The sequence below is a fragment of the Citrus sinensis genome, chromosome 3 (genome assembly GCF_022201045.2).
Source record: "Citrus sinensis cultivar Valencia sweet orange chromosome 3, DVS_A1.0, whole genome shotgun sequence".
Lineage (NCBI taxonomy): Eukaryota > Viridiplantae > Streptophyta > Magnoliopsida > Sapindales > Rutaceae > Citrus > Citrus sinensis.
The window spans coordinates 28,994,854-29,019,820 of record NC_068558.1 but is presented as its reverse complement, the minus strand read 5'-3'; the positions used below and the strand labels follow the sequence as shown (position 1 = coordinate 29,019,820).

Below are 24,967 nucleotides of genomic sequence, written 5' to 3'. Positions count from 1 at the left end.
TGAGAGTAGACAGTGACAATATTTATTAATTACTAAGAAAGTCACTCTTTGACGAAGACTTGCTTTTGGAAATACATAAATTAGCTGATTGCTTAATTTTTTGCCAAAAGAATATATTTGCATGATTAAATTCTTTGAATCAAATACTGCATCGGAGTTCATTTAACTAGCGTCCTACAATACACTCAAAAGCCGTAAGTTCGATCTTATACATCTCTCTCTTTTATTTTCAGAATTAATTTGTATATCTTGATGTTTATGAGAAAAAAAAATTAAATTGAAAGAAATCTTTGAATGTTAATTTTGTACAAACTCTTTGCCTTTTCTTAATTAGATGCCCTAATCGAGATTTGCTTAAGTAGAAATTGGCGTGCACACTCCCCAATCAGCATGTGCTAAAAAATTTCTATTATTGCAATTTGAAATTCATCATGTTTAGATGAGAGTAAATGAGAGATTGATGGATTATCTGTTTAGATTGTTTAATAGAATAAGATCATTAGTTTTGAAATCAGAACCATTCAAGTTCAATAACTTTTTACGTTAGTAAACTCTGCCTTTAATATATATATACATTTAGGCACAATTTATTGTCAATTATATTTAATCAAATTCGCTCACACCATCAAGGTTATGAGGAAAAAAAAAGTGCGATTTATAAACGTATGTCCTCTTTTAGGTGGTTGAAAAAGAAAATGGAAAGTTCCTAGTTTTTGTGAGCTTTTCTATCAAATATTTTAATTCTTTCTAGTGATATTTACTTAACTCTAATAATTTCTTTTAACATGAAGTTATTGTAAATTAGCCTGTTATAAAACAAAACACAAGTCCTAGGTGAAAGGACATCACGAAATTGGAAATTCCTTGGGTACGGATTAAGTAACGTCTTGTAATTAAATGTTTACTTTTACTATATAAAAACTATTTATTTTATTTTTCATTTTTTATTATTATACTATGTTATTTTTATTATGTAAAAGAATTATAATCCATTAAATTAAATTTTTTAAGTAAGCTTATTATTTACTTACATAAAAAGTACTACCTTATTAATAAACTTCTAATTTTTATTAATAATGTGAAATAATAAATTTAATATCAATAATAGTATAAAGAATTTAAATAAACAATACCTTTGCATAATACACTAAACAGAGTATTGTGTCATAACTTAATGTAATGCCATTCAATATAGCTTGAGCAATATAATGTGATGCACTTAACACAGCGTTTGTTATTCACTTTATTTATTCTAAATTTTCAGGAACAAATTAATAGACAATGGCTTCTACGAGCATCCAAAATGTCTCTCATGGGAAATATGATGTCTTCTTAAGCTTTAGAGGAGAAGACACCCGTAAAAGTTTCACGGATCATCTCTATGCTGCTTTGAAAAATAAAGGCATTTTTGTATTCAGGGATGACAAAGAACTTGAGAAAGGAGGATCTATTTCACCTGGACTCCTTAAAGCAATTGAAGAATCAACAATTTCAGTTATTGTTCTCTCCAAAAACTATGCGTCTTCCACTTGGTGCTTGGATGAACTTGTTAAGATTGTTGAATGCAAAAACAGAGAAGATAAAATTCTTCCAATTTTCTATGATGTGGAACCAACTATGGTAAGGAAACAGACAACAAGTTTTGGAGAAGCTTTTGCTAAACACGAAGAAGTTTTTAGGAATAATGTAGAAAAGGTGCAAAAGTGGAGGGATGCTTTAAAAGTTGTGGCCAATAAATCTGGCTGGGAATTGAAGGACAGGTAATCATTCTTATTCTCAATTCCTTTCTTTCTTTTTTTTGGTTTTGCATGATTATAACCACGAAACATATTTTAGTATTCATTATTCAACATTGCTTTCAATTACAATAGTAGTACCATTAATGAATTAATATATGCAAACGAATAGATATGGACGTTGATACTTTAAATTACTGTATTTTGAACTTTTGAAGACTAGATAATATGTTGTGATGCTTTGTGCTCTATTAATCAGATTTAAAAAATAAAAATTAAACTTTATTCTTAGATTGACTGTCGAGCTAGATTGCTAAATACTAATAATAACAATAACAGTTGCAACACCAATGATATATCAATATCATTACATATTTAGGTAATCTGATCAATTTCATGTGTGCAATAAATGATCTTGTCAAAAACTAATCTAAAATCTCTTTCAATCTAATTTACCATGTTATAGAGGGAAATAATTTATCAATAATATTAGGGAAAAAAAGCAGCCGAAGAATTTAAATAATTTTTGAACCTCAATCCAGAATGCAATCCAATCCAGACCAATTTTATTGGGTCGGGTTGGAACTTTCTTATTCCAACTGTTTCTTACTTAACTATAACAAGTTACTTAATTATATGACTTCAATTTGATGAAATGAATATTGCATAGTTTGGATTTTATACAAAATACGGAATTGATTTGCCACTACGTTCATACTAACTTTAGTGCAACAACACCAATCTTTTCTTGTTGTTTTCAATCTGCAGCAATGAGTCAGAATTTATTGAGGAAATTGTCAATGTCATATCAATCAAAATTCGTACAGAACTAGAGATTCCTAAGGAGCTAGTTGGAATAGAATCACGCTTGGAGAAATTAAAGGTTCATATTGATACAAGGTCTAATGATGTTCGTATGATTGGGATATGGGGCATGGGAGGTCTAGGAAAGACAACTCTTGCGAGAGTTGTTTATGACTTGATCTCTCACGAGTTTGATGGGAGTAGTTTTCTTGCCGATGTTAGAGAAAAATGTGATAAAGAAGGGAGTGTAATCTCTTTGCAAAAGCAGCTTCTTTCTGATTTACTGAAGCTTGCAGATAATAACATACGGAATGTCTACGATGGTATTAACATGCTACGAGTTAGGCTGCGACGTAAAAAGGTTCTTGTCGTAATCGATGATGCGGCTCATCCTGATCACCTGCGAAGATTAGTTGGAGAGCCTGATTGGTTTGGTCCAGGCAGCAGGATCATAATAACAACGAGGAATGAACATTTGTTAAAGTTGCATCCAGTCAAGAAAGTTTATAAGCTTGAGGCACTAACTTATGATGAGGCATTTCGACTCCTTTGTTTGAAAGCCTTTGATACCCATAAGCCTTTGGAAGAATACGTGGAGCTAGCTGAAAGCGTTGTAAGGTATGCTAGTGGTCTTCCATTAGCTCTCAAGGTTTTGGGTTCATTTTTGTTTGGTAGACCTGTGCACGAGTGGACAAGTGCCCTGGAAAGGATAAAAAAAGATCCTGAATATGAGATTCTAAGTATACTCCAAATAAGTTTTGATGGGCTGAATGAAATAGAGAAGAAAATATTTCTCGATGTTGTGTGTTTCTTTCAAGGTCAAAAGAGAGATTATGTATCGAAAATTCTCAAAAGCTGTGATTTTGACCCAGTTATTGGAATTGCTGTTCTTATTGAAAAATCTTTATTAACAGTAGATGGTGCCAACAGACTGTGGACACATGATTTGTTACAAGAAATGGGTCGACAAATTGTTAGGAGAATATCCCCTGAGGAGCCAGGCAAACGCAGCAGATTGTGGGAGGAAGCAGACATATGCCATGTATTGTCACAAAACACTGTAAGTAATAAAGGGGATCAAATATTATTTATTTTCCAGCTCTGCTCACTTCCTTTTTGCTAGTTAAATCTCTAACGAACGACTTTGTTTATAATTTTTAGGGACGTGAAGCAGTTGAGGGAATAATAGTTGATCATTATTACTTTCTCAAAGATAATGTGAATTTAAATGCAAGTGCTAAAGCATTTTCGCAGATGACCAACCTAAGATTGCTTAAAATCAGTAACGTGCAACTTCCTGAAGGCCTTGAACACCTTTCAAGCAAGCTGCGGTTACTTGATTGGCATGGATATCCTTTGAAATCTTTGCCATTGAATTTGCAATTGGATAAAGCTGTTGAATTTAATATGTGTTATAGCTGCATTGAAGAATTATGGACAGGAATCAAAGTAAGATCAATATTTATGTCACTTTTCTATGTTTTTTCAGTGAATAACTGTTGATAACAAATTTATCGTCGTAGCTGTATATGAATTAAGAAATATCTTTGTTTTCAACAGACTTTAAACATGTTAAAAGTCATGAAACTCAGTCATTCACAGAACCTGATTAAGATACCAGACTTCACAGAGGTCTCAAATTTGGAGGAGTTGGATCTTGAAGGATGTACAAGGTTGCGTGAAATTCACCCGTCTTTGCTGCTTCACAAGAAGCTGATTTTGTTAAATTTGAAAGGTTGTACAAGTCTTACAACTCTTCCAGGCAAGATTTTTATGGAATCACTTGAAACGCTTGTTCTATCTGGTTGCTCAAAATTGAAGAAATTTCCAGACATTGTAGGAGGTATGGAGTGTCTGCAGGGACTTCGTTTGGATGGAACAGATATCAAAGAACTGCCTTTATCTATTGAGCTTCTATCCAAACTTGTCTTGTTGGATCTAAATAATTGCAAGAATCTCAAGAGTCTTCCAAGGAACATAAGTGCATTCAAATGTCTTTCAACTTTGAATCTCTCTGGCACTTCAAAATTCAGGGAGTTTCCGGAGATTACAGGACGCGTGGAGCATCTGTCGAACCTTCATTTGGAGGGAACTGCTATCAGAGAATTGCCAGTGTCAATTGAACTTCTGTCTGGCCTTGTTTTGTTGAATTTGAAGGATTGCAGAAATCTCGAGACTCTTCCAATTACAACAGGCAGTTTAAAATGTCTAAAAACTCTCGTGCTCTCTGGTTGCTCGAAAATAGTGAAATTTCCAGAGAGTGTGATAAGTATGGAAGATCTGTCAGAGCTCTTTTTAGATAGAACTTCTATTACAGAAGTGCCATCATCTATAGAGCTTTTGACCAAACTTCGATTGTTGAATTTGAATGACTGCAAAACTCTCGTGAGACTTCCTAGCAGTATAAATGGTTTGAAATCCCTCAAAACTTTGAATCTCTCAGGCTGCTTCAAACTTGAAAATGTGCCTGAGACGCTTGGGCAAGTAGAAAGTTTGGAAAAACTTGATATAAGTGGTACAGCTATAAGGCAACCTCCATCGTCGATTTTTCTTATAAAGAATCTTAAAGAACTGTCTTGTCGTGGGTGCAAAGGATCACCATCATCTGCATCCTGGTTTCTGCGCTTCCCTGTCAATTTGATACGAAGGAGTTCAGATCCGGTGGCTTTGAGTTTGCCGTCTTCTCTGTCAGGTTTGTGTAGCTTAACGAAATTGGATATCAGTTACTGTGATCTAGAGGAAGGAGCAATCCCAAGTGGTATTGACAACTTATGCTCATTAAAAGAGTTGTATCTGAGTGGAAACAATTTTTTTACGCTGCCGGCAAGCATTTACCGTCTTTCTAGTCTTTTGGGCATTGCTTTAAAGGAATGCAAAATGCTTCAAAATCTTCCTCGACTTCCAGCCAGTATACATTGGATTTCGTTAGACGGTTGTGTTTCGTTGGAGACATTATCAGATGTATTAAAATTAAACGAGCATCGACTCCCGAGCTTATTCCTTCAATGTCTGGATTGCTTGAAATTGGCTGGCAACTATGATTTGGCGCTTTCACTTCTGAAAGAGTACGTTAAAAATTCTGAGGTCAGTCTTTTACTCTCACCTATGCTAACATTATGCCTAAAACTTATGCAATATATGTTATGTCTTTTTATTTTATTTATTTACTCACTTTTTTTTTCCGTGCGGTTGCAGAATATGTCATTGTCGGACAAGTACATTAAACAGGATATGTCACTGTCGGACAAGTGCAGCGAACAAGTACGGTCAGTTTCTTACGCTGTCTCTCACCTGTTGCTAAAATTATGCCTAAAAATTATGCATTGGTATGGCTTTCTAATATACATATATATATATTTGGTGGGTTTCAGGGCCGTAGGAGAGATTTTAACATTGTTGTTCCTGGAAGTGAAATCCCAGAATGGTTCGAGTATCAGAATAATGAGGGTTCTTCAATAACAATAAGCACGCCTCCAAAGACGTATAAGAATAGTAAGCTTGTGGGATATGCTATGTGCTGTGTTTTTCGTGTCCCTAAATATTCACTTCCTTACTATTATCCATTGCTGCCTCATTATCCCGTACATGAGCTGTCCATCCGGGGTTTGGTTGTCAGTCTTTTTGGAAAGGAATCCGGTCAGGCTATGTCAGACCATCTTTTCCTACACTACATGAAATGGGAAAATATTAGTGTAGTGACATTTGACTCGCCGTCGGGATTGATGGTGAAGAGGTGTGGTGTCCATCCAATTTATGTGCATCAAGGGGATAAGTTCAACCAAACAACTGATCCGGTTTGGAATTTGAACGAATTTGGTCACGATTGTTCAGGATCAACATCCTTTACGCGTGGCCGTAATGATGACTTAGACAGGGCAGAAGCCAGTGGAAGTTGCTGCGGGGATGATGCAGGATCAACGACGTCGTCTGACCCAAGCTTTCTAAAGCGAAGTCTTGAAGGATATGTTGGGGCGGCTGAAGCTAGTGGAAGTGGCTGCTGTAATGATGATGAGGAACCACAACCTAAAAGATTTAGACAACTCGAATGAAGGGCACAGCCTAGTGAATATTATTTTCTCTGAGTCTACGTGTAATAGTGTAAGTGCGCATCTCAATTTCAATTTATTTTCTTTGCATATCGCATTTCATTTACTTTCTTTTTATTTATTTATTGTATCTGTTCTTGCTACTTATTTTGTTCAATAAATTTAATATAATAGAATCAGAATGTGCCTTCCATGAATCAAAATTGCATTCTTGCCCCATCAAATCGAAGTTTTGAATTTTGAGATTGATTTCTTATGAGGTGAAAATTAAGGAAAGTAAAGGACCGAAGTTAATACTCTGCTTTGTTTTATTACTCTGTTTTTTCTGGAAAAGATGCCGTACATGGATGCGATGAGCTCAAGTTGTTTGGTATACTTGAAGGGGCTCGGGACCACAATGACCAATTATTTAATGTTGTGTGTTAAATATTAAAATATGCGGATAGCTTATCACTTTTGAGACCTAAGAGTCATTGATTTTCTGTTTTTTCAACCTATAAGTATTTATTTAATGTTCGGGTGATTGAAAAAGAACACCCACATATCACTTATGTTGCAATAGTTGCAACATACCACACTTTTTGTCTTTATTCTAAATTACCGTTGGATGTAAACTAAATAAATCTAACGGTTAAAATTAGAAAGTAGGTAAAGGTCTATGGCCGGTTGTTGGAAGAAATTATAAAAAAAATTTATTAAATAAAGAAAGTGTACAAAAATATGTTAAATAAGGGTCCATGTATATACTGATTTTCACTTTGTTTTGGGAGGCCGTCGTTGAAATTTTTTTCACACCCTAGAATTTGAGATCATCAAAATCTTTTCAACCCCCAGAATTTGTGATCAATTTCCCATAGAAATAGCTATCGTCAAGTTTCAAATGTAATTGATAGCATATTGCAGGTGACCTTTTCTAGTGAGTATCCATCTGTAAAAGGAGCCAAAGTTATCATCGACTCGAATACTGGCCGTACAAAAGGTTACGGTTTTGTTAGATTTGGTGATGAAAATGAGAGGTCAAGGGCCATGATCGAAATGAATGGTGTGTATTGTTCAAGTAGGCCGATGCACATAGATGTTGCAACCCCCAAAAAGGCTTCTGGATATCGACAACAGTGTTCTTCACAAGCTCTTGTATTGGCTGGTGGACCTGCGTCAAATGGTGCTAGGGTCCAAGGATCTGATGGTGAGTCCAATAATGCAACTATATTTGTTGGGGCACTTGATTTTAATGTTAGTGATAAGGATCTCAGAGAGCCTTTTTCTCACTTTGGTGAGATTCTCTCTGTTAAAATACCTGTTGGTAAAGGATGTGGGTTTGTGCAATTTGCAAACAGAAAGGATGTTGAGGTTGCATTGCAGAAGTTACAAGGGGCCGCTATAGGCAAGCAAACAGTCCGTCTTTCTTGGAGTCACAATCCTGGGAACAAACAGTGGAGAGGAGATCACTGTAACCACTGGAATGGGGAACACTATGGAGGTCAGGGCTATAGTGGCAATGGATATGCTTTTCCACGAAATCAAGATCCAAACATGTACACTGCAACAACAGTTCCCGGTGCTTCTTAAGAAGTATAAGGGTAGTACGACACTGTGTAATTTGAACTGAAATTTTACCCAATGAGATCTATGAACTAAAGTAGGATGGATATTGCTGCTGAATATGTAACTAAATCTGTAGTTTGCAAAATTTTGCAACTGGAATATACTTTATAGCTTGGAGATGTGTGAGGCTTGTATTATTATTTTTCATTCTTGAGGAGTCTGTTTGAGAGGGATTGTTATGTTTGTGTTTCTAAACTAAACTCGAGGAGAATGCCAAGAACAGAACCCTTGAATGCCTCTACAGTATTTGTCAAATGAAATCAATTACCTACTGCACAAACAAATTCACCATTTAATTGATATGTCTTACAGCCCCAGCCCAAGATGCAACATACGTGAATAATCAAAATTTTTTCCCCAAGAAATTGCGACAAATTTCGTTCGATTTAGTTGTCTCCAGTAGAGCTGGCAAAATTTGACACGACCCGATTACCCGACACGAACACGACATAAATAAATGGGTATGGGTCGTCAAATTTAACACAATTATTAAACGGGTCGGGTTCGGGTCAACACAATTTTTTCCGTGTCGGGTTCGGGTCAACACAATTTTTTCCGTGTCGGGTTAGGGTTAAAATTCTTGACCCATTTATCCGATCAATGACCTGATTATATTTTCTATTTTAAAATAATTTACATATTCTTATCATTTTTTTTAGAAGACATATGCTTATCATTAAAACTCAAATATTAATAATGATTTTCTTTTTTTTTTATTCTTTAAAAGGGTGAATATAAACACAGTATTTTATTTATAAAATTTTAAATACATTTAGAGCTTCAATAGTGTAAATGTGTAAAAATTGATAGACATGTATATTTTATAATATTGATATATAATATTTTTTATATATATAATATATAATTAAAACCTCAATAGTGTAAATGAGTAATATATTGGTAGATATGTATATTTTATAATATCGATAAATTATGTATGTATGTATGTATGTATGTATGTACATACGTATGTATGATAGTGTGTAAATACTTGATGTAACTTGTAAATATTTGATGTAACTTTTGTTCAATATATAGATATTAAACGGGTTATTGGGTAACCCGATTATCTTTCCGTGTCGGGTTTGGGTCTCAATATTTTGACACGATTATTAAATGGGTTGGGTTTGGGTGGACTTAAATTTGACACGACACGAAACTGACACAACACAAACACGAACACGACCCGATGACCCGTTTTGCCAGCTCTAGTCTCCAGATTGATTCTCAACCACAATCCATCAAAACCTAATTTCTATTTTTCGTACATAAAACATAACTGGTTTAATAGGATGAATTTTGAGCAACCGGCATCAACGGTTCCCGGTGTATACCTCATTTATCAACCATCTAATTTCAACCTTTCGATTCATTTAATTTATATCCAACAGCTGTTTAGAATGAAGACAAAAAGTGTGGTATGTTGCAACTGTTGCAACATAGGTGGATCCCACTTTCGAGACCTAAGAGTCATTGATACTCTGTTTTTTCAACCTAAAAGTATTTATTTGATGTTCAGGTGATTGAAAAAGAACACCCACATATCTCTAACTCTGTAACTCCTTTCTTTGAAAGCCAAGAAAAAAAAAAAAAGTTCCGGTTTGCCTTTAGCCTCTCCTCCCAAGTTGTCGGGCATGGACTTGCTTTCGCTTCCGAAAGGAAAAAATAAAATAAATATATGTATATTAAAATATAATTTTAATCTTCAAAAAATATTTTAATACTTTACAGTATTATATTATATTAAATTAAATTTTATAATTGATATAAACATAATATTAAAATAAATATATAAAGATTCGAATTATTTTCAATTTATATAAAATAATTTTAATATTATCAATAAATGAGATATTTTTTATTAGTCGTAAAATCTATTTAACCCAAATATTTATTTAAAAATTATATAATAGATAAAAAGATATTATTAAAATAATATTATAATTTACATTTTAAAAATTATTTTATACATATTACAAATATTATAATATTATTAGTCTATTAGACAAAATAAACTATTTAAAGTATATTTGTATTTATTAAAACTATTTTAACGTTAATTTTTTTAGTTACTACCTATGCAGGGTGTTGATGCCGAAATCTGCTCGTCCTTAGACCGACCAGATTCTTTCACCAACATTTGAGTTATCGACTGCTGCACGAACCGCTAAGGCTGGAATCACCCTCCTTTCTCTCACTAGACCTGCGTTCACCGAAAACGGATCAGAGACGCCGGTGGTTTTGCCGGCGTAAACCCTCCGATGCCTAAGTTAGCACAAGGTGTTTACGGGAAAACAGTGTAATTTGGATTTAAGATGTTTGTTAGAAATTTGTAAGGAAATGGCCTGGTTGCAATTTGGCAGCGTTTTCCCTCTCTCCAGTTTTTCTGTCCCCTTCTTCGTCGATTTCTTCTTCTTTTATAGCCGCTGTCCCCACGTTCCTGTTTGCCCTTCATCCCACCTTTTTCGGGTAGTGGCAGCCCCTCATGGGACTCTAACTGCTGCATCATGGGCAAACGTGGGATCTCGCGTCTCCCGCAACGGTTCTGGGAAAGCGCAACTGCCGCGATTCTGTGAGATCGTGTTTCCGCTTTTTGGGGTACGGGTACCAGCTCGGTATATACCTCTGGTCAGTATTCGTCTCGGCTCGGCTCATGTTGCCCCTGTTTTGCTCGTACCATTTGGCTGAGGTGATTCATGCCGGGGTGGAAATAGTAGCATGACCGACCTGGTGCTTTTATTTACTTAACACCAGTCCCCCAGTTTCTGGTCTTGTGAGTGAAATGAGTCAAGAGTAGAAACTGATTGTCAAATCTTGCCAATCCGGGGGCTTCTCCTCTGGTCTTCTATCTACAAGGACGGACCTGAGGATTTCTTTTCTTCAGGGGAGGTTTTGACCTGAGCATGGGCCTAAATGAGCATGTCCATTGCATATCTGGGCTTGCATCTAGCCTGGCCTCTTGTAACAGTTAGTGACGTGGCATCCCCAGACTCTTCATATTTTGAAATTTGAAACGACGGGCTATCTGTCCTCGATGTACGGTGCGTCTCCATCACTTAAATGCTTTCATTTCCCCCTTTTCGTTTCAAATCCCTAGACTGGAGTCATCATCATCTTGTTACTCGTTCCTCCGCCGTTAACCAAATTTTCTCTGAACTTTGCTCATACTTCCAGCGTCCGGAGTATCCATTTGCTGGGTGTTTTCTCTGTCACGGCAGCGCTATCAGTGTCAGTCTGTTCCAGGTATAGCCTTTAACCTTTTCTTTGGCTGTTGTTGATTGGGTTCTGTGTTGCCCCTTTTTGTATTCGTGTACTTGGGTCTGTTTTGGTTTTTCTTTTGAGATTCCGATATGTCAAACCGGAAAAGAAAGTTAATTGTTGATGAGGGTGATGAAGAATCAGGGGATTCAGGCCTCAACGTGCCAATACCCACCGATTTCTTGGGTCCCTCCAGTAGTGTAGGTCCTTCCCATGGTAGGGATACCCTTGAGTACCCACGCCCTCTGGTTGTCTTTCCATCCCCCGAACTAGAGCTTGTAAAAAATAGAGGTGGACCTGCGTCGGGCTCTGGTGAGAACCACAGCTTTGGTGGGGTTGGGATCTCTGAAGGAGTTGGCGATGGTGAGGGGAGCAGTTCCGGACCGAGCCGACCTGCTCAGAGAAGGAACCTAGGCCATAGGGTGGAGGCTGATTCCTACCCTATTGATTTCATGGCTTGTGCCACCACCCCCACTGACCTATTTAAACTTAAGAACCTCTACAACATCCCCAGCGAGGTTCTTCTTGTAGTTCCTGGAAAAGGCGATGTCCCTAGTCGGCCTCCGAAAGGGTATGTGACGATGCACTTGGAGAGTTTCAGACTAGGAGCTCGGCTGCCCCTTCAACCTTACTTTGCCAAAATACTGGGCGGTATGCACCTGGCCCCAGGTCAGCTACACCCAAATGGGTGGAGGGTTCTCTCGGCGATGTTTGTGTTGTGGGAGAGGTGTGGGTCGGAGGAGCGTTCTCTTGTCGAAGTGAAACATCTGTATCAGCTGCGGAGTAGCCCAAAGGAGGCAGGCTGGTATTATTTTATGTCCAGTTCTGCCAAGAGGAAACCGATCACTGGGTTTCCATCTTCATGTAAAAATTGGAAGAACAAATTCTTCTTTGCTGGAGGGGACTGGTGTCCGGCAGTTCGGTCGCTTGGTGGGGACATTTATCTTCCCACCCATTTTGTCACTCCAGGTCGTTCATTTTTGCCTATATTCTTAATTAGACTGCTACTTATTGGGTTCTTTAACCTTTTGTGCTATTTCAGAGTCGTGGGGTCTGATCGGGGGGTTTGAAGATCGGCCTTTGCTTCAGGTGGAAACGGCTCTATTGAACGCGTCTACCTGCCAAGACCTCCTGTCACCAATAAGTCTAGTCGGCTCGGGCTTAGTGGACATAGCTGCCGGGATGGATAGCAAGATTCTCAGTGCTATGACCAGAAAGCGTGGTCGGGCTTCGAGCAGCTCCAACAACCCTCCTCCTCCCCCGAAGAAACCTAGCGTTGGTCCTTCCAATGCGACTGTTCCTGCTCTGCCCCCTCCTCCACCTCGTAAGAGTGTTGGGGAGAAAACCTCCGACAAGAGTCCTGAGGTCAGCTTGCAGTCTGGGGACCGCTCTTCTCCTCTACTATCTCGGGATCAAGTGGACTACCTGAGCCCGTATCAGAAGGATTACAAAAAAGCGGTGGGGCCCAAGATGGTGAAGGACATCGAGAGTATGAACCTCTCCGAATTAGCTGCTTCTGTTCAGAGAGTGTCCTTCAGGTTGGCCACCATGGTTTCGTGCTACAAGATTGGGTCCGCGCGCCATGAGAAGAAACTCCAAGCCGACAATCAGGAATTGAAGAAGAAAGCTGAATCTGCTGATCGCACCAAGGAGAAGCTGGCTGAGCTGAACAAGCAGATTACGGAGCTAAAGGAGAGAGTTGCGGTTGCTGAATCCACTTCCTCCAAACTCGAGGGTGAGCTGGGTGACCTGAGATCTGATCTCCATGCTACTCAAATTGAAAGGGATACTCTGAGGGCCGCCCTTGAGGGGGAAATCAAATCCTTGGGTGAGCAGCTGGCTGAGGAGAAAGGCAAATCCTCTGATGTGGACGATCGGCTGGATGCCGAGTATGACTCTGGGGTTGCCTTCTCCTATAAGTGCATAATGTCTGTGCTTAAGGAAGAATATCCCGAGCTGGACATGAGCAAGCTGGAGGCTGGAGTGGAGAGGTACATGGCTGAGGTCGGCCAGGGTGATAAGAAGCAGGGCGGGCAGGATCAGGTGGAGGCTCATTCGGACAGTGTGCAAGAGGGGGAAGCTGGGGGACGCACTCTCGAAGTGGGTCAAGGGTCCATGCCTCCTCCTCCCGGCATTGCTGATCTTCCACCTCCTGATGTTGCTGATCCCTCACTTCCCGAGCTCGCTGATCCTTCAGCTGCTGGAGCCGTTGATTCTCCTAACCTTTAGGCCCATTTTTTGTATAAGCTCTAGATTTGCGTTTGTTTTGTAAACAATTTAAACATTTATAAAAAAAAATTTTGAATGCTCTCTATTGGTTTTCCTGTTTGGTTTTTTAGTGCATCGAACAGGAATAGGCATTCGTTTACCTTAGTAAAATTTTCGCAAAATTGCCTGCTGGTCTTCGGTGACCGAGTAGGAGTAAGCATTTACTCGCCTTAGTATAATATTCGAAGCTTTAGCTGCTGGTCTTTCGTTGACCGAGCAGAAACAGGCACTTTGTTGCCTTAGTAGAATTTTCAAAGCTTTAGCTGCTGGTCTTTCGTTGACCAAGCAGAAACAGGCACTCTGTTGCCTTAGTAGAATTTTCGAAGCTTTAGCTGCTGGTCTTTCGTTGACCGAGCAGAAACAGGCACTCTGTTGCCTTAGTAGAATTTTCGAATCTTTAGCTGCTGGTCTTTCGTTGACCGAGCAGAAACAGGCACTTTGTTGCCTTAGTAGAAACAGGCACTTTGTTGCCTTAGTAGAAACAGGCACTTTGTTGCCTTACTAGATTAGCTGCTGGTCTTTCGTTGACCGAGCAGAAGTAGGCACTTACTTGCCTTAGTAGAATCTTCGTAAATTTAGCTGCTGGTCTTTCGTTGACCGAGCAGAAGTAGGCACTTACTTGCCTTAGTAAGATTTTTGTGGGCTTATTAGCCGGGGGATTCCATACTGAATTCATCTTTATTGAAATTTGAATGCGTTACAAAAATACAAAATATATGCATGTGCCCCAAGCCACCATGCATTTGACAAATATAACTTATCAAATTGAAGATTTAGTAGAGTATTTTGCTTACCGCAACTTCCTCCAGTTTCTCAACAGGCTCTTGGCGGCCCTTTTTAGAGTCTCCTCGATTATCTAGAGAGGTAACCTGCAGTGTCTCCTTGGCCGCTGTAGCATAACAACTCCTTGCCATCCTCTGGTCGCCTTTTACTACGCCAACCACCCCATTTACTCTGTATTTCAGTGCCAAGTAATGCGTGGATACAACGCATTGGCTTATCCTCATGAATGGTCTCCCCAGTATCATCTGGTAAGGGCTTCTTTCCTCTACCACGACAAAATCCAGCATCATTGTTCTTTCAAATGGCTTTGTCCCCATAGTAATTGGGAGTTCGATGATCCCCATGGGAGTTAACCGTCCCCCTCCAAATCCCTTTAAGGATGTATTTGTCCGCTCCAATTTCAAGTCTGCGATCCCCATATCATCTAGAGCCGACTTAAACAGGATGTCAACCGAGCTGCCTGTGTCTACTAATATTCGTCGCAATTTTGTACCGGCCACCATTGCCTTAATCACCAATGCATCTTCATGAGGATATGAGATACCCTCTTCATCGTCATCTGTCCACATAATGGGAACTTGTCGCACTTTTGCCTTCTTGGTTGCTGGCAAATTGAAAAGCACTTCTTTGCTAGTCATGGCATATCTCCCATAGTTCTTCCGTGCTTTGTTCGAATCCCCGGCCAATGTTGGCCCTCCTGCTATCACACGGATGGTCGGCTGTTCACGTTCCAAATCCCTCTCAACTCCGTCATCCCGCGTGTACTGCGACTCCATGACAGGGGACATTCCATCTACGTACTCGTCCAAGTATCGGTTCCTCACTAAGTCCTCCACCTGAATCTTCAGGTCACGACATTGGCTGATAGTGTGACCGTGAGTGTCGTGGAACTTGCAGAATCTGCTCTTATCCCGTCGGTGAGTCGGTTTTGTTATTGGGGCTGGAGGGTACAGCAGGCCTCGTCCCTCAATCCTCTCATACAATTCCTCCATGGAGATCTTTAAGGGAGTGTACTGTCTATATGACAAGCTCTGGTCTACCAGCTGAACTGCTCGGCTATCATGAATGCCACCTCGGTCTGGCACGGTCGCTAACTGATCTGATCGTCTAGCCCTGGAATTTATCGCATGTAATGCTCTGGGAGTGTTGTGATAGGGGTGGGCAGCCATCTGCCGGAGTCCTCGCTGCCGCTCTGGGATCGGGGGGCGCGGAGGTTGAGCTCGGCTGTGTTGAAACTGTTGTGCTCTCGGAGCTATGGGGTAAGGGCGGGACCGAGCTAATATTCCGCCCATCATTGAAGATTCTCCGATTCGCTTTTCCGACCCGCTCCCTTTCGGGGCTCGCCGGTCCTTTCGCCTCAGCTCTTCCAGCTGTTCACTTTTAATTCTTGCCGATTTCTCCTCTTCGATTTCTATATCTCGCCTCGCCTGCTCATACCCCGACGAGTAATTCTGTACGAGGGGGCTTCTTAAGTTATACCACAGTCGGCCGATTCTTACACCTTCTTTTAATCCCCTCAACGCCTACGGGTGATTAAAAGCTCCCAGATCCAGCACGGCTCGGTGATATCGTTTTACAAAGTCTTGAAGGGATTCATGCTCCTCTTGTCTCATCCCCATCAGTTCCATCATGTCGTCCTCTGGGGCTACTGCCCCTCGGAACTGCTCGGCCAACTCCTGGCACATCTGCTCATACCCCTTTATACTTCCTCGGGGCAGCTTGCGGTACCATTCTCGAGCTCGTCCCTCTAGCGTCAACGGGAACGCCATGCACCTCTGAGCTGGTGTCAGCCCCTGCACACCCGTCATGTCGTTGAAACGCTCAATGTGCACCAGCGGGTCACTTCGCCCGGAGTATTTGAGGTTGGGGAAGCGGAAGTCTCTTGGGATTATGGTACCCATGATCTCAATTGATAACGAAGATTCTTCATCTAGCATTATCCTCCAGCTCGGGGGCTTTCTCTTGCCCTGTATCTCCTCTATCACCTGCGCCAATCTGTGCACCTCCCCCTCCAATTCTATAGCACGGTCAGGATCCCGTGCAGCTATCTGATCTCGCTCCTGCTCGGCGCTCTGCAACCTCTGTCTGAGCTCTCCTTCATCAACATTTGCTCCTCGGCCATTAGTTTCCAGTATTCGTCCGGGGCGAGGTTGGTCTCTCCCTTCATCCACGTGTTCCCCTGGGATCCGACCAGTACTTCTGTGGGGATGCACCCCATTAAGTTGGTCTGCGGGCGGAGGGATTTCCTCGACTCGACGCCTCCAGAGGCTGGGTTCTGCTCCGACTTCATCTCTTCCCACGGGGGTTTCACAATCCCTTCTCCACTCATCCCTCAACTCAAACAATATGGACGCGAGATTCTCCATTTGTTTCTCCATCCGCTCCAGTCTGTCTTGCATCATCCTCTCTCGGGCTTCATTCGCAATTTCCCGGAGAGTGATTGTCTCCACCGTTTCATTGTCCTCCCTCAAAGTATCCTTTCTTGACACATCTATATCTGATCGTTCGTTGCTTCTCCGGTAACTGCTAATTTGGTGGTAGCTTTTTATTCAGCTCCCCACAGACGGCGCCAAAATGTTAATGCCGAAATCTGCTCGTCCTTAGATCGACCAGATTCTTTCACCAACGTTTGAGTTATCGACTGCTGCACGAACCGCTAAGGCTGGAATCACCCTCCTTTCTCTCACTAGACCTGCGTTCACCGAAAACGGATCAGAGACGCCGGTGGTTTTGCCGGCGTAAACCCTCCGATGCCTAAGTTAGCACAAGGTGTTTACGGGAAAACAGTGTAATTTGGATTTAAGATGTTTGTTAGAAATTTGTAAGGAAATGGCCTGGTTGCAATTTGGCAGCGTTTTCCCTCTCTCCAGTTTTTCTGTCCCCTTCTTCGTCGATTTCTTCTTCTTTTATAGCCGCTGTCCCCACGTTCCCGTTTGCCCTTCATCCCACCTTTTTCGGGTAGTGGCAGCCCCTCATGGGACTCTAACTGCTGCATCATGGGCAAACGTGGAATCTCGGGTCTCCCGCAACGGTTCTGGGAAAGCGCAACTGCCGCGATTCTGTGAGATCGTGTTTTCGCTTTTTGGGGTACGGGTACCGGCTCGGTATATACCTCTGGTCAATATTCGTCTCGGCTCGGCTCATGTTGCCCCTGTTCTGCTCGTACCATTTGGCTGAGGTGATTCATGCCGGGGTGGAAATAGTAGCATGACCGACCTGGTGTTTTTATTTACTTAACACAGGGTATTATAGCCAAAAGGGAGTTTAGGTATCATTTTCCTTTTAAGCTATTTTATCTTAAATTTTTAATACAAAATTGAAATTATTGATTTCATGCAATTCAATTACTATGATGGATGATTTAACATTGTAAAATTTTACATTGACTTTCAATATCAATCATTAGATTGTGAGAGATTAATGGCTCATTTTTTGTGTCAAAATTTAAGTTAAAATATCCAAAACCATGCTTTTATAATGAGAATATAAAATAAATAGATAATATTTTTCCCATTCATTTCCATGAATATTATGGGAGGTAATATTTACTTATTATATTAATTACCATCATAAAAGCAATCAGCCTCTTAGTGACATAAAATTTTGTAACAACAATCAATAAATATCAACAAAACAATCTTTCATGATTCATAAACTACAGCTAATTTGATGTTACATTCTCTATCAGGATTATGTTCTTTAACAAAATGGGATCTCAGTGACTGTAATCTACCAGTGGAAGGAGGAGAAATCCCAAGTGATATTTGCCGCTTACGGCTATTGTTCAAGAATGAACCCGAATCTAATTCCCAGACCAGACGCAATGTCGGCTGAATAATAAATGATAATATGAACTGCTGTTTCTTTGCATACGATCTTTCGGTTACCCCTAGAGGACCTGTGTACGACGTCCGGCTCAGGTCGTCTAAACTTACTAAGTGAGTGCATGGGTTGGTCACGTGCACTCACTTATACATATTACAAAATGATCAAACGACCATAAAAGACTGCCGTTTTGACGAGCATTAGTGTCATTATATGGCTGCTAAATCGGTTAGAAAGGGCTGGAAATTATTACAAACCCATAACAAGCCGATGACCGAAGAGGTATCTTGTATGATGTCATCGTGGCTGTATATAAAGCCTCATATGATAGGGTTATGTCCATTCTGTAGCTTGTAATCTTCTCTCTAAGTTTGTAAGTTGTTATGAGAAAACAAATAAAGAAGGCATCGGCCACTTGTAGCTGAACATCTCTAGATATTATGTTTGTGTTTTTATTTTATTTTTTTCCTTTTGAGCACAGCCTTAATGATGATGAAGAACCTCAATCTACAAGAATTTAGGAAATCTAATAAAGAGCAAAGCCTTACTGATGATGAAGACCATTTGTGTGTTGCTTTGGATCAAAAGGGAGTCGTTGTATTTAGGGACGACCAAGAACTCGAGAGAGTAAAAGTTATTTCACCAGGACTACTGACAGTAATTGAAGAATGAAGAATTTTAATAATTGTTTTCTCAACAAACAATGCGTCTTCCACTTGGTGCTTGAAGAACCAAAAATTTCAATAATATGTTTCATAAATTTCAAAGTGAGGAAACAACTAAATCATCTTAAAAAGAAAAAATCATAATTTATACTTTTAAAAACAATTAGACCAAATCTCTTCATTGGCAGCTAGCAACATCGATTCCATATTCAAGTCAGCAAGTTTGGAAAGGTCCATCCGTCGCTTGGATTGCTGAATCGCTCTTTTAGATAAATTTTCCGTGCTTTTAATAAAAGAAAATTAGAAAAGAAAATTATAGAGATTGAACAATTAGCAACATAAAAAAGTTAAAATTACTAACAAATGAGCAATTATACTTTTCCAGCAAGTGATTTCTGCTTTCTTAGATTGCTGAAACGATTAACATGAAACTAGTTTTTTTTTTTTTTTTAAATTTTAGCAACGGATAAAAGAAATGAGTGATTGATCAATTAGAGAGATACAATGCCCAGCTTGGACTAAATTTGAGTATTTGACGAATAAAAAAAACTATAGGAATTGATTTTTTTTTTTTTTTTTTGTGTAGTTTCAAATGATGGATTATAGAAACGATAGAATGACAAATAAGTATAAATTGGGAACTAAATGGGGTACAGTAATAAGAAATAAGAATAATTTATTTTTAATGGGTCTATTAGGAGTGGAGCCTAATAAATAAAATGAGGAGTTTAAATATCACTTTTTCCATAGAGTTGGCCAACTAGCACTATTCTAATTTTTAATTTTTTTTCTATCATTAAAATTTAAAATAGTATTCTCTTTTTTGTTTTATTTTGCAATCTTGTTATGTACATTATACACAAATTAAAAGGTTTTTATAGGTATTGAATTTTTAAATGTCAACATTAACTAAAATTACTTATATTTTAAATCCTAATTTGACTTAAATTATACAGATTAGATAAAATGTTTTTCAGGAATAATTGATTCTCACGCCCTGAACGTGTTTGATAAAATGCCCATATAGGAACTCACAAAATGAACTCACAGCTTTTACTCCCTCTGGTCAACAAGATAAAACAGTACTTGGCTGAGCCTGAGCAGCTAAAATAACAGCTTGATTAATTGCTTCCGTCCAGACTCTTGCTTAGTTTACTGATCACCATCTTTGTGGTAATTTTGGCAAAGTGATTGTAGCTTTCCACTGGTTTCTTCCCTGATTTTGCACTAACTTTGGTGTCGGAGACCGCAACTGGTTTCCTGACAACTTGAAACCGGATTGATTGAGGCTTTGGAGGCAAATTTTTATCGGTTTTAATTTGAACTTCTTCACGGCTTCAAGCTATCTCTTTTTCAAATTGTCTCAATCCTTCCCTATCAAACTGAAACAGCAAATCTTTGTTATCCTTAAGATCTTCATCAATGATCCTTTGAGTAATTTCTTTCGGTTTCTGGAATATTGATCTGATTAGTGCTTCACCTTCTTCTTTTTTCAAGCTCTTATCCTCGGCAGCTGTGCTCTGCCGACTCCCGTGGCCTCAAGCATAGAATCTACACTAACAGTTGTATGTTTTCATTTCTTCAAGTGCTGCAAGAATATCCCATCTCCTTTTTTGAATTCAAGAATAGCAGAACTGATAGTGATCGAGGAAACTCAGGCTCAGATTCTCACCAGTCCTACAATTAACAACTGGAAAAGTTAAATAAAATAATAGCAAATTCAAATCTTAGGTGGCCACTTCTTTTGGCTCCGTCACAAGTTCAGGTTTGATAGTGGTTCTCTAATAATCTCCCGCATGCAAAATTCTACGCTGCCGTGATTAAAATTACGGCATCAATGTCATAATAAATATAAATTTTATGAATTACACATAAAATTAATAAATAAAAGATAAAACAAGTAAATTAATAAAAGAGTGGTAAATTAATGTTTTTAAAATTGCAAACAAACAAACACTTTTAAAACAACATAAAACTTATAATTGAACAATAAACTTTAGTTTTTTAAAAATAGTTTATTTATTTAATTTATTTAAGGAAAAAAATTACTCATCAATTGAAAATGAAATTTTTTTATTGAAAACAACTAGAATAAATTTTATTAAATTGGTTTAACCATAAATTTTTTTTTAATGCTAGGATATTTATAAACATTTTTTCTTCATTTTGTCACAATATTTTTTTACCATGCATTAAGCAAAATTATTTTTTCCTGGATGTGGATAAAGCCAAAACAAAATAAAAAGACATTCTTATATTACTAGACATATATGAAATATCAATAAAATTGAATCTAATTTTTAATTTTATACATATTTCATGTAGTTTCAAACTTTGCTTCTTACTTATAGGAAAAGATCATTTGGGGTTGCTGTCAAGGTTTAGAAAGATGCAAAATCACTTATCATATAAACAATTTTGAAAAATATGAAAAAAACAATTTGCGAATAAGTTTTATCCTTAATAAAATTTCACATTATCATTACATGTATTACATAAATACAAAATTATCACTATTCAATTTAGAAATAAAACAATAAATATATAAGATAATCATTATTATAGTGAGATTTTGTACCCTCTTTCTTTACAAAGATATAAGTAAGAATACAAAACTGAGGATTAATCTTCCCTCTTTCTTTAATTTGCGAATAAGTTCATGCTGCCAACGCGGATTCCACTAATTAACAACTGTTAATGAGGTTAGCTGAGCTGACTTTTGACCAAAAGGATGCCTGAAGCCAAAGCCAACTGTTTTTAGTAGAAATTGAGAGCATTTCTCTTCCCAAGCTTTATGCAATTTCAAAGAAAAATGTGAAACCTTTAGCCTTTATTTTCCATTTTTTACTTATTTTAATGAGAAAATTCTACAATTTAAAAAAAGAAAAAAAATCAAAAGATTCTAGTGGATTGCTCCAGGAAAATGATATTTGGCCACCACGAAAACATAACGAAGCCAGAAACGCATGCTTTCTCTGCCGTTTCGAAGTTTTTGATTTAAAAATTAAAAACAAATTTTACCATTAAAAAAAAATAAAAGCTAATGAAAAGAAATTAAAAAATCTAAATTGTTTTAAATTATTATTTTACAAATTCTTTTTTGGGTGGTTTTGTGCAGTCTGACCAACAATTTGTTTTTGGCATAAATGCATCTAGGTTGCTAAGTTTGATTGCTAATTAGACCTAATCCGTAATTCTATGCGTTTTTTGAATTTTTTTATCGCGAAATTTAGTTAATTTAATTTAATAGTATTAGATCATCATCACCTAAAATTAGTATACTTAATCAGTTAAAGAAATTCTTTTGATACGGCCTTTATGAAACCCTGTATGTGATACTTTGCTTAGAAAAGTATTTGGATTGTTTTTGTATTTATATTTTAAAATTACTAGAAACAAGTTATTTGAAGTGTGATACTTTGTGAAATGTTTACTTTTGTAAAGCATATATTGCTAATCCAGTAATGGCAGCTTCATTCTAAGGTTCTTCATTTACGTTTTTTGGCAGTAAAGTATATATATTGCTTCAATAACCATCCTCTAAAATCAAACCAAACGTGACTTGTATTTGATTTTTATCCTAGAAAAATAGAATACATTCTTTTCTTTTTCTCTTTATGTTGCTAATATTTATTTGATTCATTCCAATTTTACAGATCATTGTTGGGTGCCGAATCAACATACAATACTTACAGTTGTGTGAGGAAAATGAACAATTCAGTTACACTTGAAGTTGGGAAGACTAACGTAGAAAATATGTGACAAGGGTGTGCAAACTGATAAAACAAAACTTTAAGTTGTTTGAATTTTTGGATTATCTTTTCCATTGTGTTGTGCATTTTAGGAATAGCAATTTCAGTATGTAATTTGTTTAAGTGAATAATTGTACCTATTTTTTTTTAAATTTTTGTTAATTTGGCATTTCTACATGAACTACTCTTATTGTTGTGATGGTTATTGACATACTCAACCTTTGAATATATGGATAAAAAAAACCTTCAAAATATCCCACGTTCAAAAATTGAACATTAGAGTGATATCATCCAACCAACTAATAAACAAAACACAATTAAAATTATACAACAAAAGAGTAAGCCAATGATCAATCTGTCAAGTCTGCTTCAAACTCCTTTGTCATTATCATTTTGTTTAAGTAGCAATTGCTGAAAACTCCTTGTTGAGAACCTCTATGGGGTATCCAAGATGAAGAATAAGGCAGCATAGATGGATGCAAAAAAATAAGAACCATATTACATTCCTGAAAATGCAAAATTAACTAAGCATAAACATAGAAATTGGATTATAACTTACAATGTAAGAATCAAAAGGAAATGATGGATAAATTTCACATCCACAGCATTATCAATTTCTTCATTATTTCCATCCAAATTGTTGTCATCTAATTCTTCTAAATCTTCGACTTCGTAATTTTTTCCTGAATCCGCCATTTCTATACCATGAAAAATAAATTGTATTAACCATATATAAATCAAACAAAATCTACATTTCAAATAACTTATTTCTAATAATTTTAAAATATAAATACAATAAGTCAAAACTTTTCCTCAACAGACTAAATTTAATTACCTAGATTGGTGAAAAAAAGGTCCAAAATCGTCAAGCACACTGTCAAGTAAGACCGGTCGGCGACGTGAACGGCGTGACAGCGATGTCGGTGATTTTCTGGTCGGCGATGGGTGTGGCGTGAGAACAAGCTCTGCGGGTGAGTGACAGCCAAACAGAGACATCTCGCTAGGGGGTGAGTGAGGGAGACAGTGAGAGAGAAGAGCGGGTGAGGGAGGGGAAGTTGAGTGAAAGAGACAAAGCGAGTGAGTGGTACAGTCAGAGGAAGCATGCGGATTGCGGAAAGGTGACTTTCTTTAGATTTAATTTTAATAATTTTTCAATAATAAAATCTATTTTTAATTTTTAAATTTAAAACTTCGAAACGGCAGAGGAAGCATGCGTTTCTGGCTTCGTTACAATGAAGACGCCCTTAATAAAATACCTGAAGAAAGTTTTGCTTTCGGTGCGTAGATTATTGACGCTGGCTTTTGAACATCATGTCGATCAAAATCATTCTTCAATTATATATATTTCGATTTCAAAATCGATTTACTGGAAGGTGCTCGAACGGCAGTTTTGTAGGCTGTTTATTTTCAATGATAGTGATGGGCACGGTCTCCATTTCCTGTGACGGACAAAAGGAGCAATGTGTAATTTTGCCAGAAACCGCCATCACCTTCACTAGTTCAAAGTTTGGGCAACAACGACCGTGAAACATCCTGTTCAATTAGAACTCTAGCGACTGAGGGTCGATTAACAGCAGCAGTAGCATGGTCTACCCACAGAGGCTTACCAATAGCATTAGCAATAGAAAATACGGCATCTTTGCAATGAATAAAATGCACTGGTGAATACGAGATTTCTTAGAGCACCAAATTAAAGTCTATGAGACTACACTACACAAGGCTCAAACCCAAAACCTAAGTCTTGGTATGGCTGCCCACCTAAATCCACTTGGAAAATGTTTAGATGTATTTTAGATAATGTGTTTTAGTCTATGAGGGTTGACAATAGAGTTTAGATTATGTTTATGGTTGCGAAGCTTTGTAAGTGATCTTGATCCATTGTAAACCCATTATTTTCATAGTAAATTGCTTTGTCTACAAGTAGACATAATAACCTATCGAGATTTTTATCTTAAACCATGAGGATCAAATGTTTTCTCGTAAAATAATCTTCGTGTTGTGGATGTTCATTATTTTGCATTTCTATTTTCATTACCATAAATTGATTTTTAAATTTATTGATGGTGTTTATATTGAATCATCTTTATTAACTAGGAAATAAAATCCTTAATTTTAAAGAGATTACTATAATTATCATCAATTATATTGAGATAACAAAATAAAAAATAAAATTAATAATATAAAATATTTACTTTAGTTATCAACTATTATATATACACAATAAA

At 37.8% G+C, this 24,967-nt stretch overlaps 3 protein-coding genes and 1 long non-coding RNA gene across 7 annotated transcripts in view; 3 read left to right on the top strand and 1 right to left on the bottom strand.

Annotated features, from left to right (window-relative positions):
* The window catches only part of LOC112498143 (disease resistance protein RUN1-like), a 33,006-nt gene continuing 8,039 nt past the window's right edge, over nucleotides 1-24,967 (top strand). Inside the window, exons 1-8 of one of the 4 annotated variants that reach the window (XM_052437009.1) lie at nucleotides 22-194; nucleotides 1,265-1,760; nucleotides 2,505-3,600; nucleotides 3,702-3,989; nucleotides 4,101-5,624; nucleotides 5,736-5,801; nucleotides 5,912-6,638; nucleotides 7,490-7,629. In XM_052437009.1, the coding sequence (XP_052292969.1) occupies nucleotides 1,282-1,760; nucleotides 2,505-3,600; nucleotides 3,702-3,989; nucleotides 4,101-5,624; nucleotides 5,736-5,801; nucleotides 5,912-6,589 (4,131 nt within the window). In that variant the 5' untranslated portion in view covers nucleotides 22-194; nucleotides 1,265-1,281 and the 3' untranslated portion in view covers nucleotides 6,590-6,638; nucleotides 7,490-7,629. Of the gene's footprint in view, nucleotides 195-1,264; nucleotides 1,761-2,504; nucleotides 3,601-3,701; nucleotides 3,990-4,100; nucleotides 5,625-5,735; nucleotides 5,807-5,911; nucleotides 7,049-7,489; nucleotides 7,630-24,967 lie in introns of those variants that run through there. The other 3 variants (XM_052437011.1, XM_052437010.1, XM_052437008.1) reach the window with 3 other exon arrangements.
* Nucleotides 7,182-8,413, top strand: LOC102626638 (polyadenylate-binding protein RBP47A-like). The gene has a single exon (XM_052437062.1). It carries the CDS (start codon nucleotides 7,613-7,615, stop codon nucleotides 8,153-8,155), a length of 543 nt encoding a protein of 180 aa, XP_052293022.1. The 5' UTR covers nucleotides 7,182-7,612; the 3' UTR covers nucleotides 8,156-8,413.
* Nucleotides 11,542-13,678, top strand: LOC127900693 (uncharacterized). The gene is made up of 2 exons (XM_052435890.1): nucleotides 11,542-12,379; nucleotides 12,492-13,678. The coding sequence occupies exons 1-2, from the start codon at nucleotides 11,542-11,544 to the stop codon at nucleotides 13,676-13,678; spliced, it is 2,025 nt and encodes a 674-aa protein (XP_052291850.1).
* LOC102607141 (uncharacterized) lies at nucleotides 22,971-24,120 on the bottom strand. Its single transcript, XR_008053113.1, has 2 exons — nucleotides 23,578-24,120; nucleotides 22,971-23,440 (listed from the first exon to the last, which is right to left on the bottom strand). It is a non-coding gene; the product is annotated as an uncharacterized LOC102607141 (long non-coding RNA).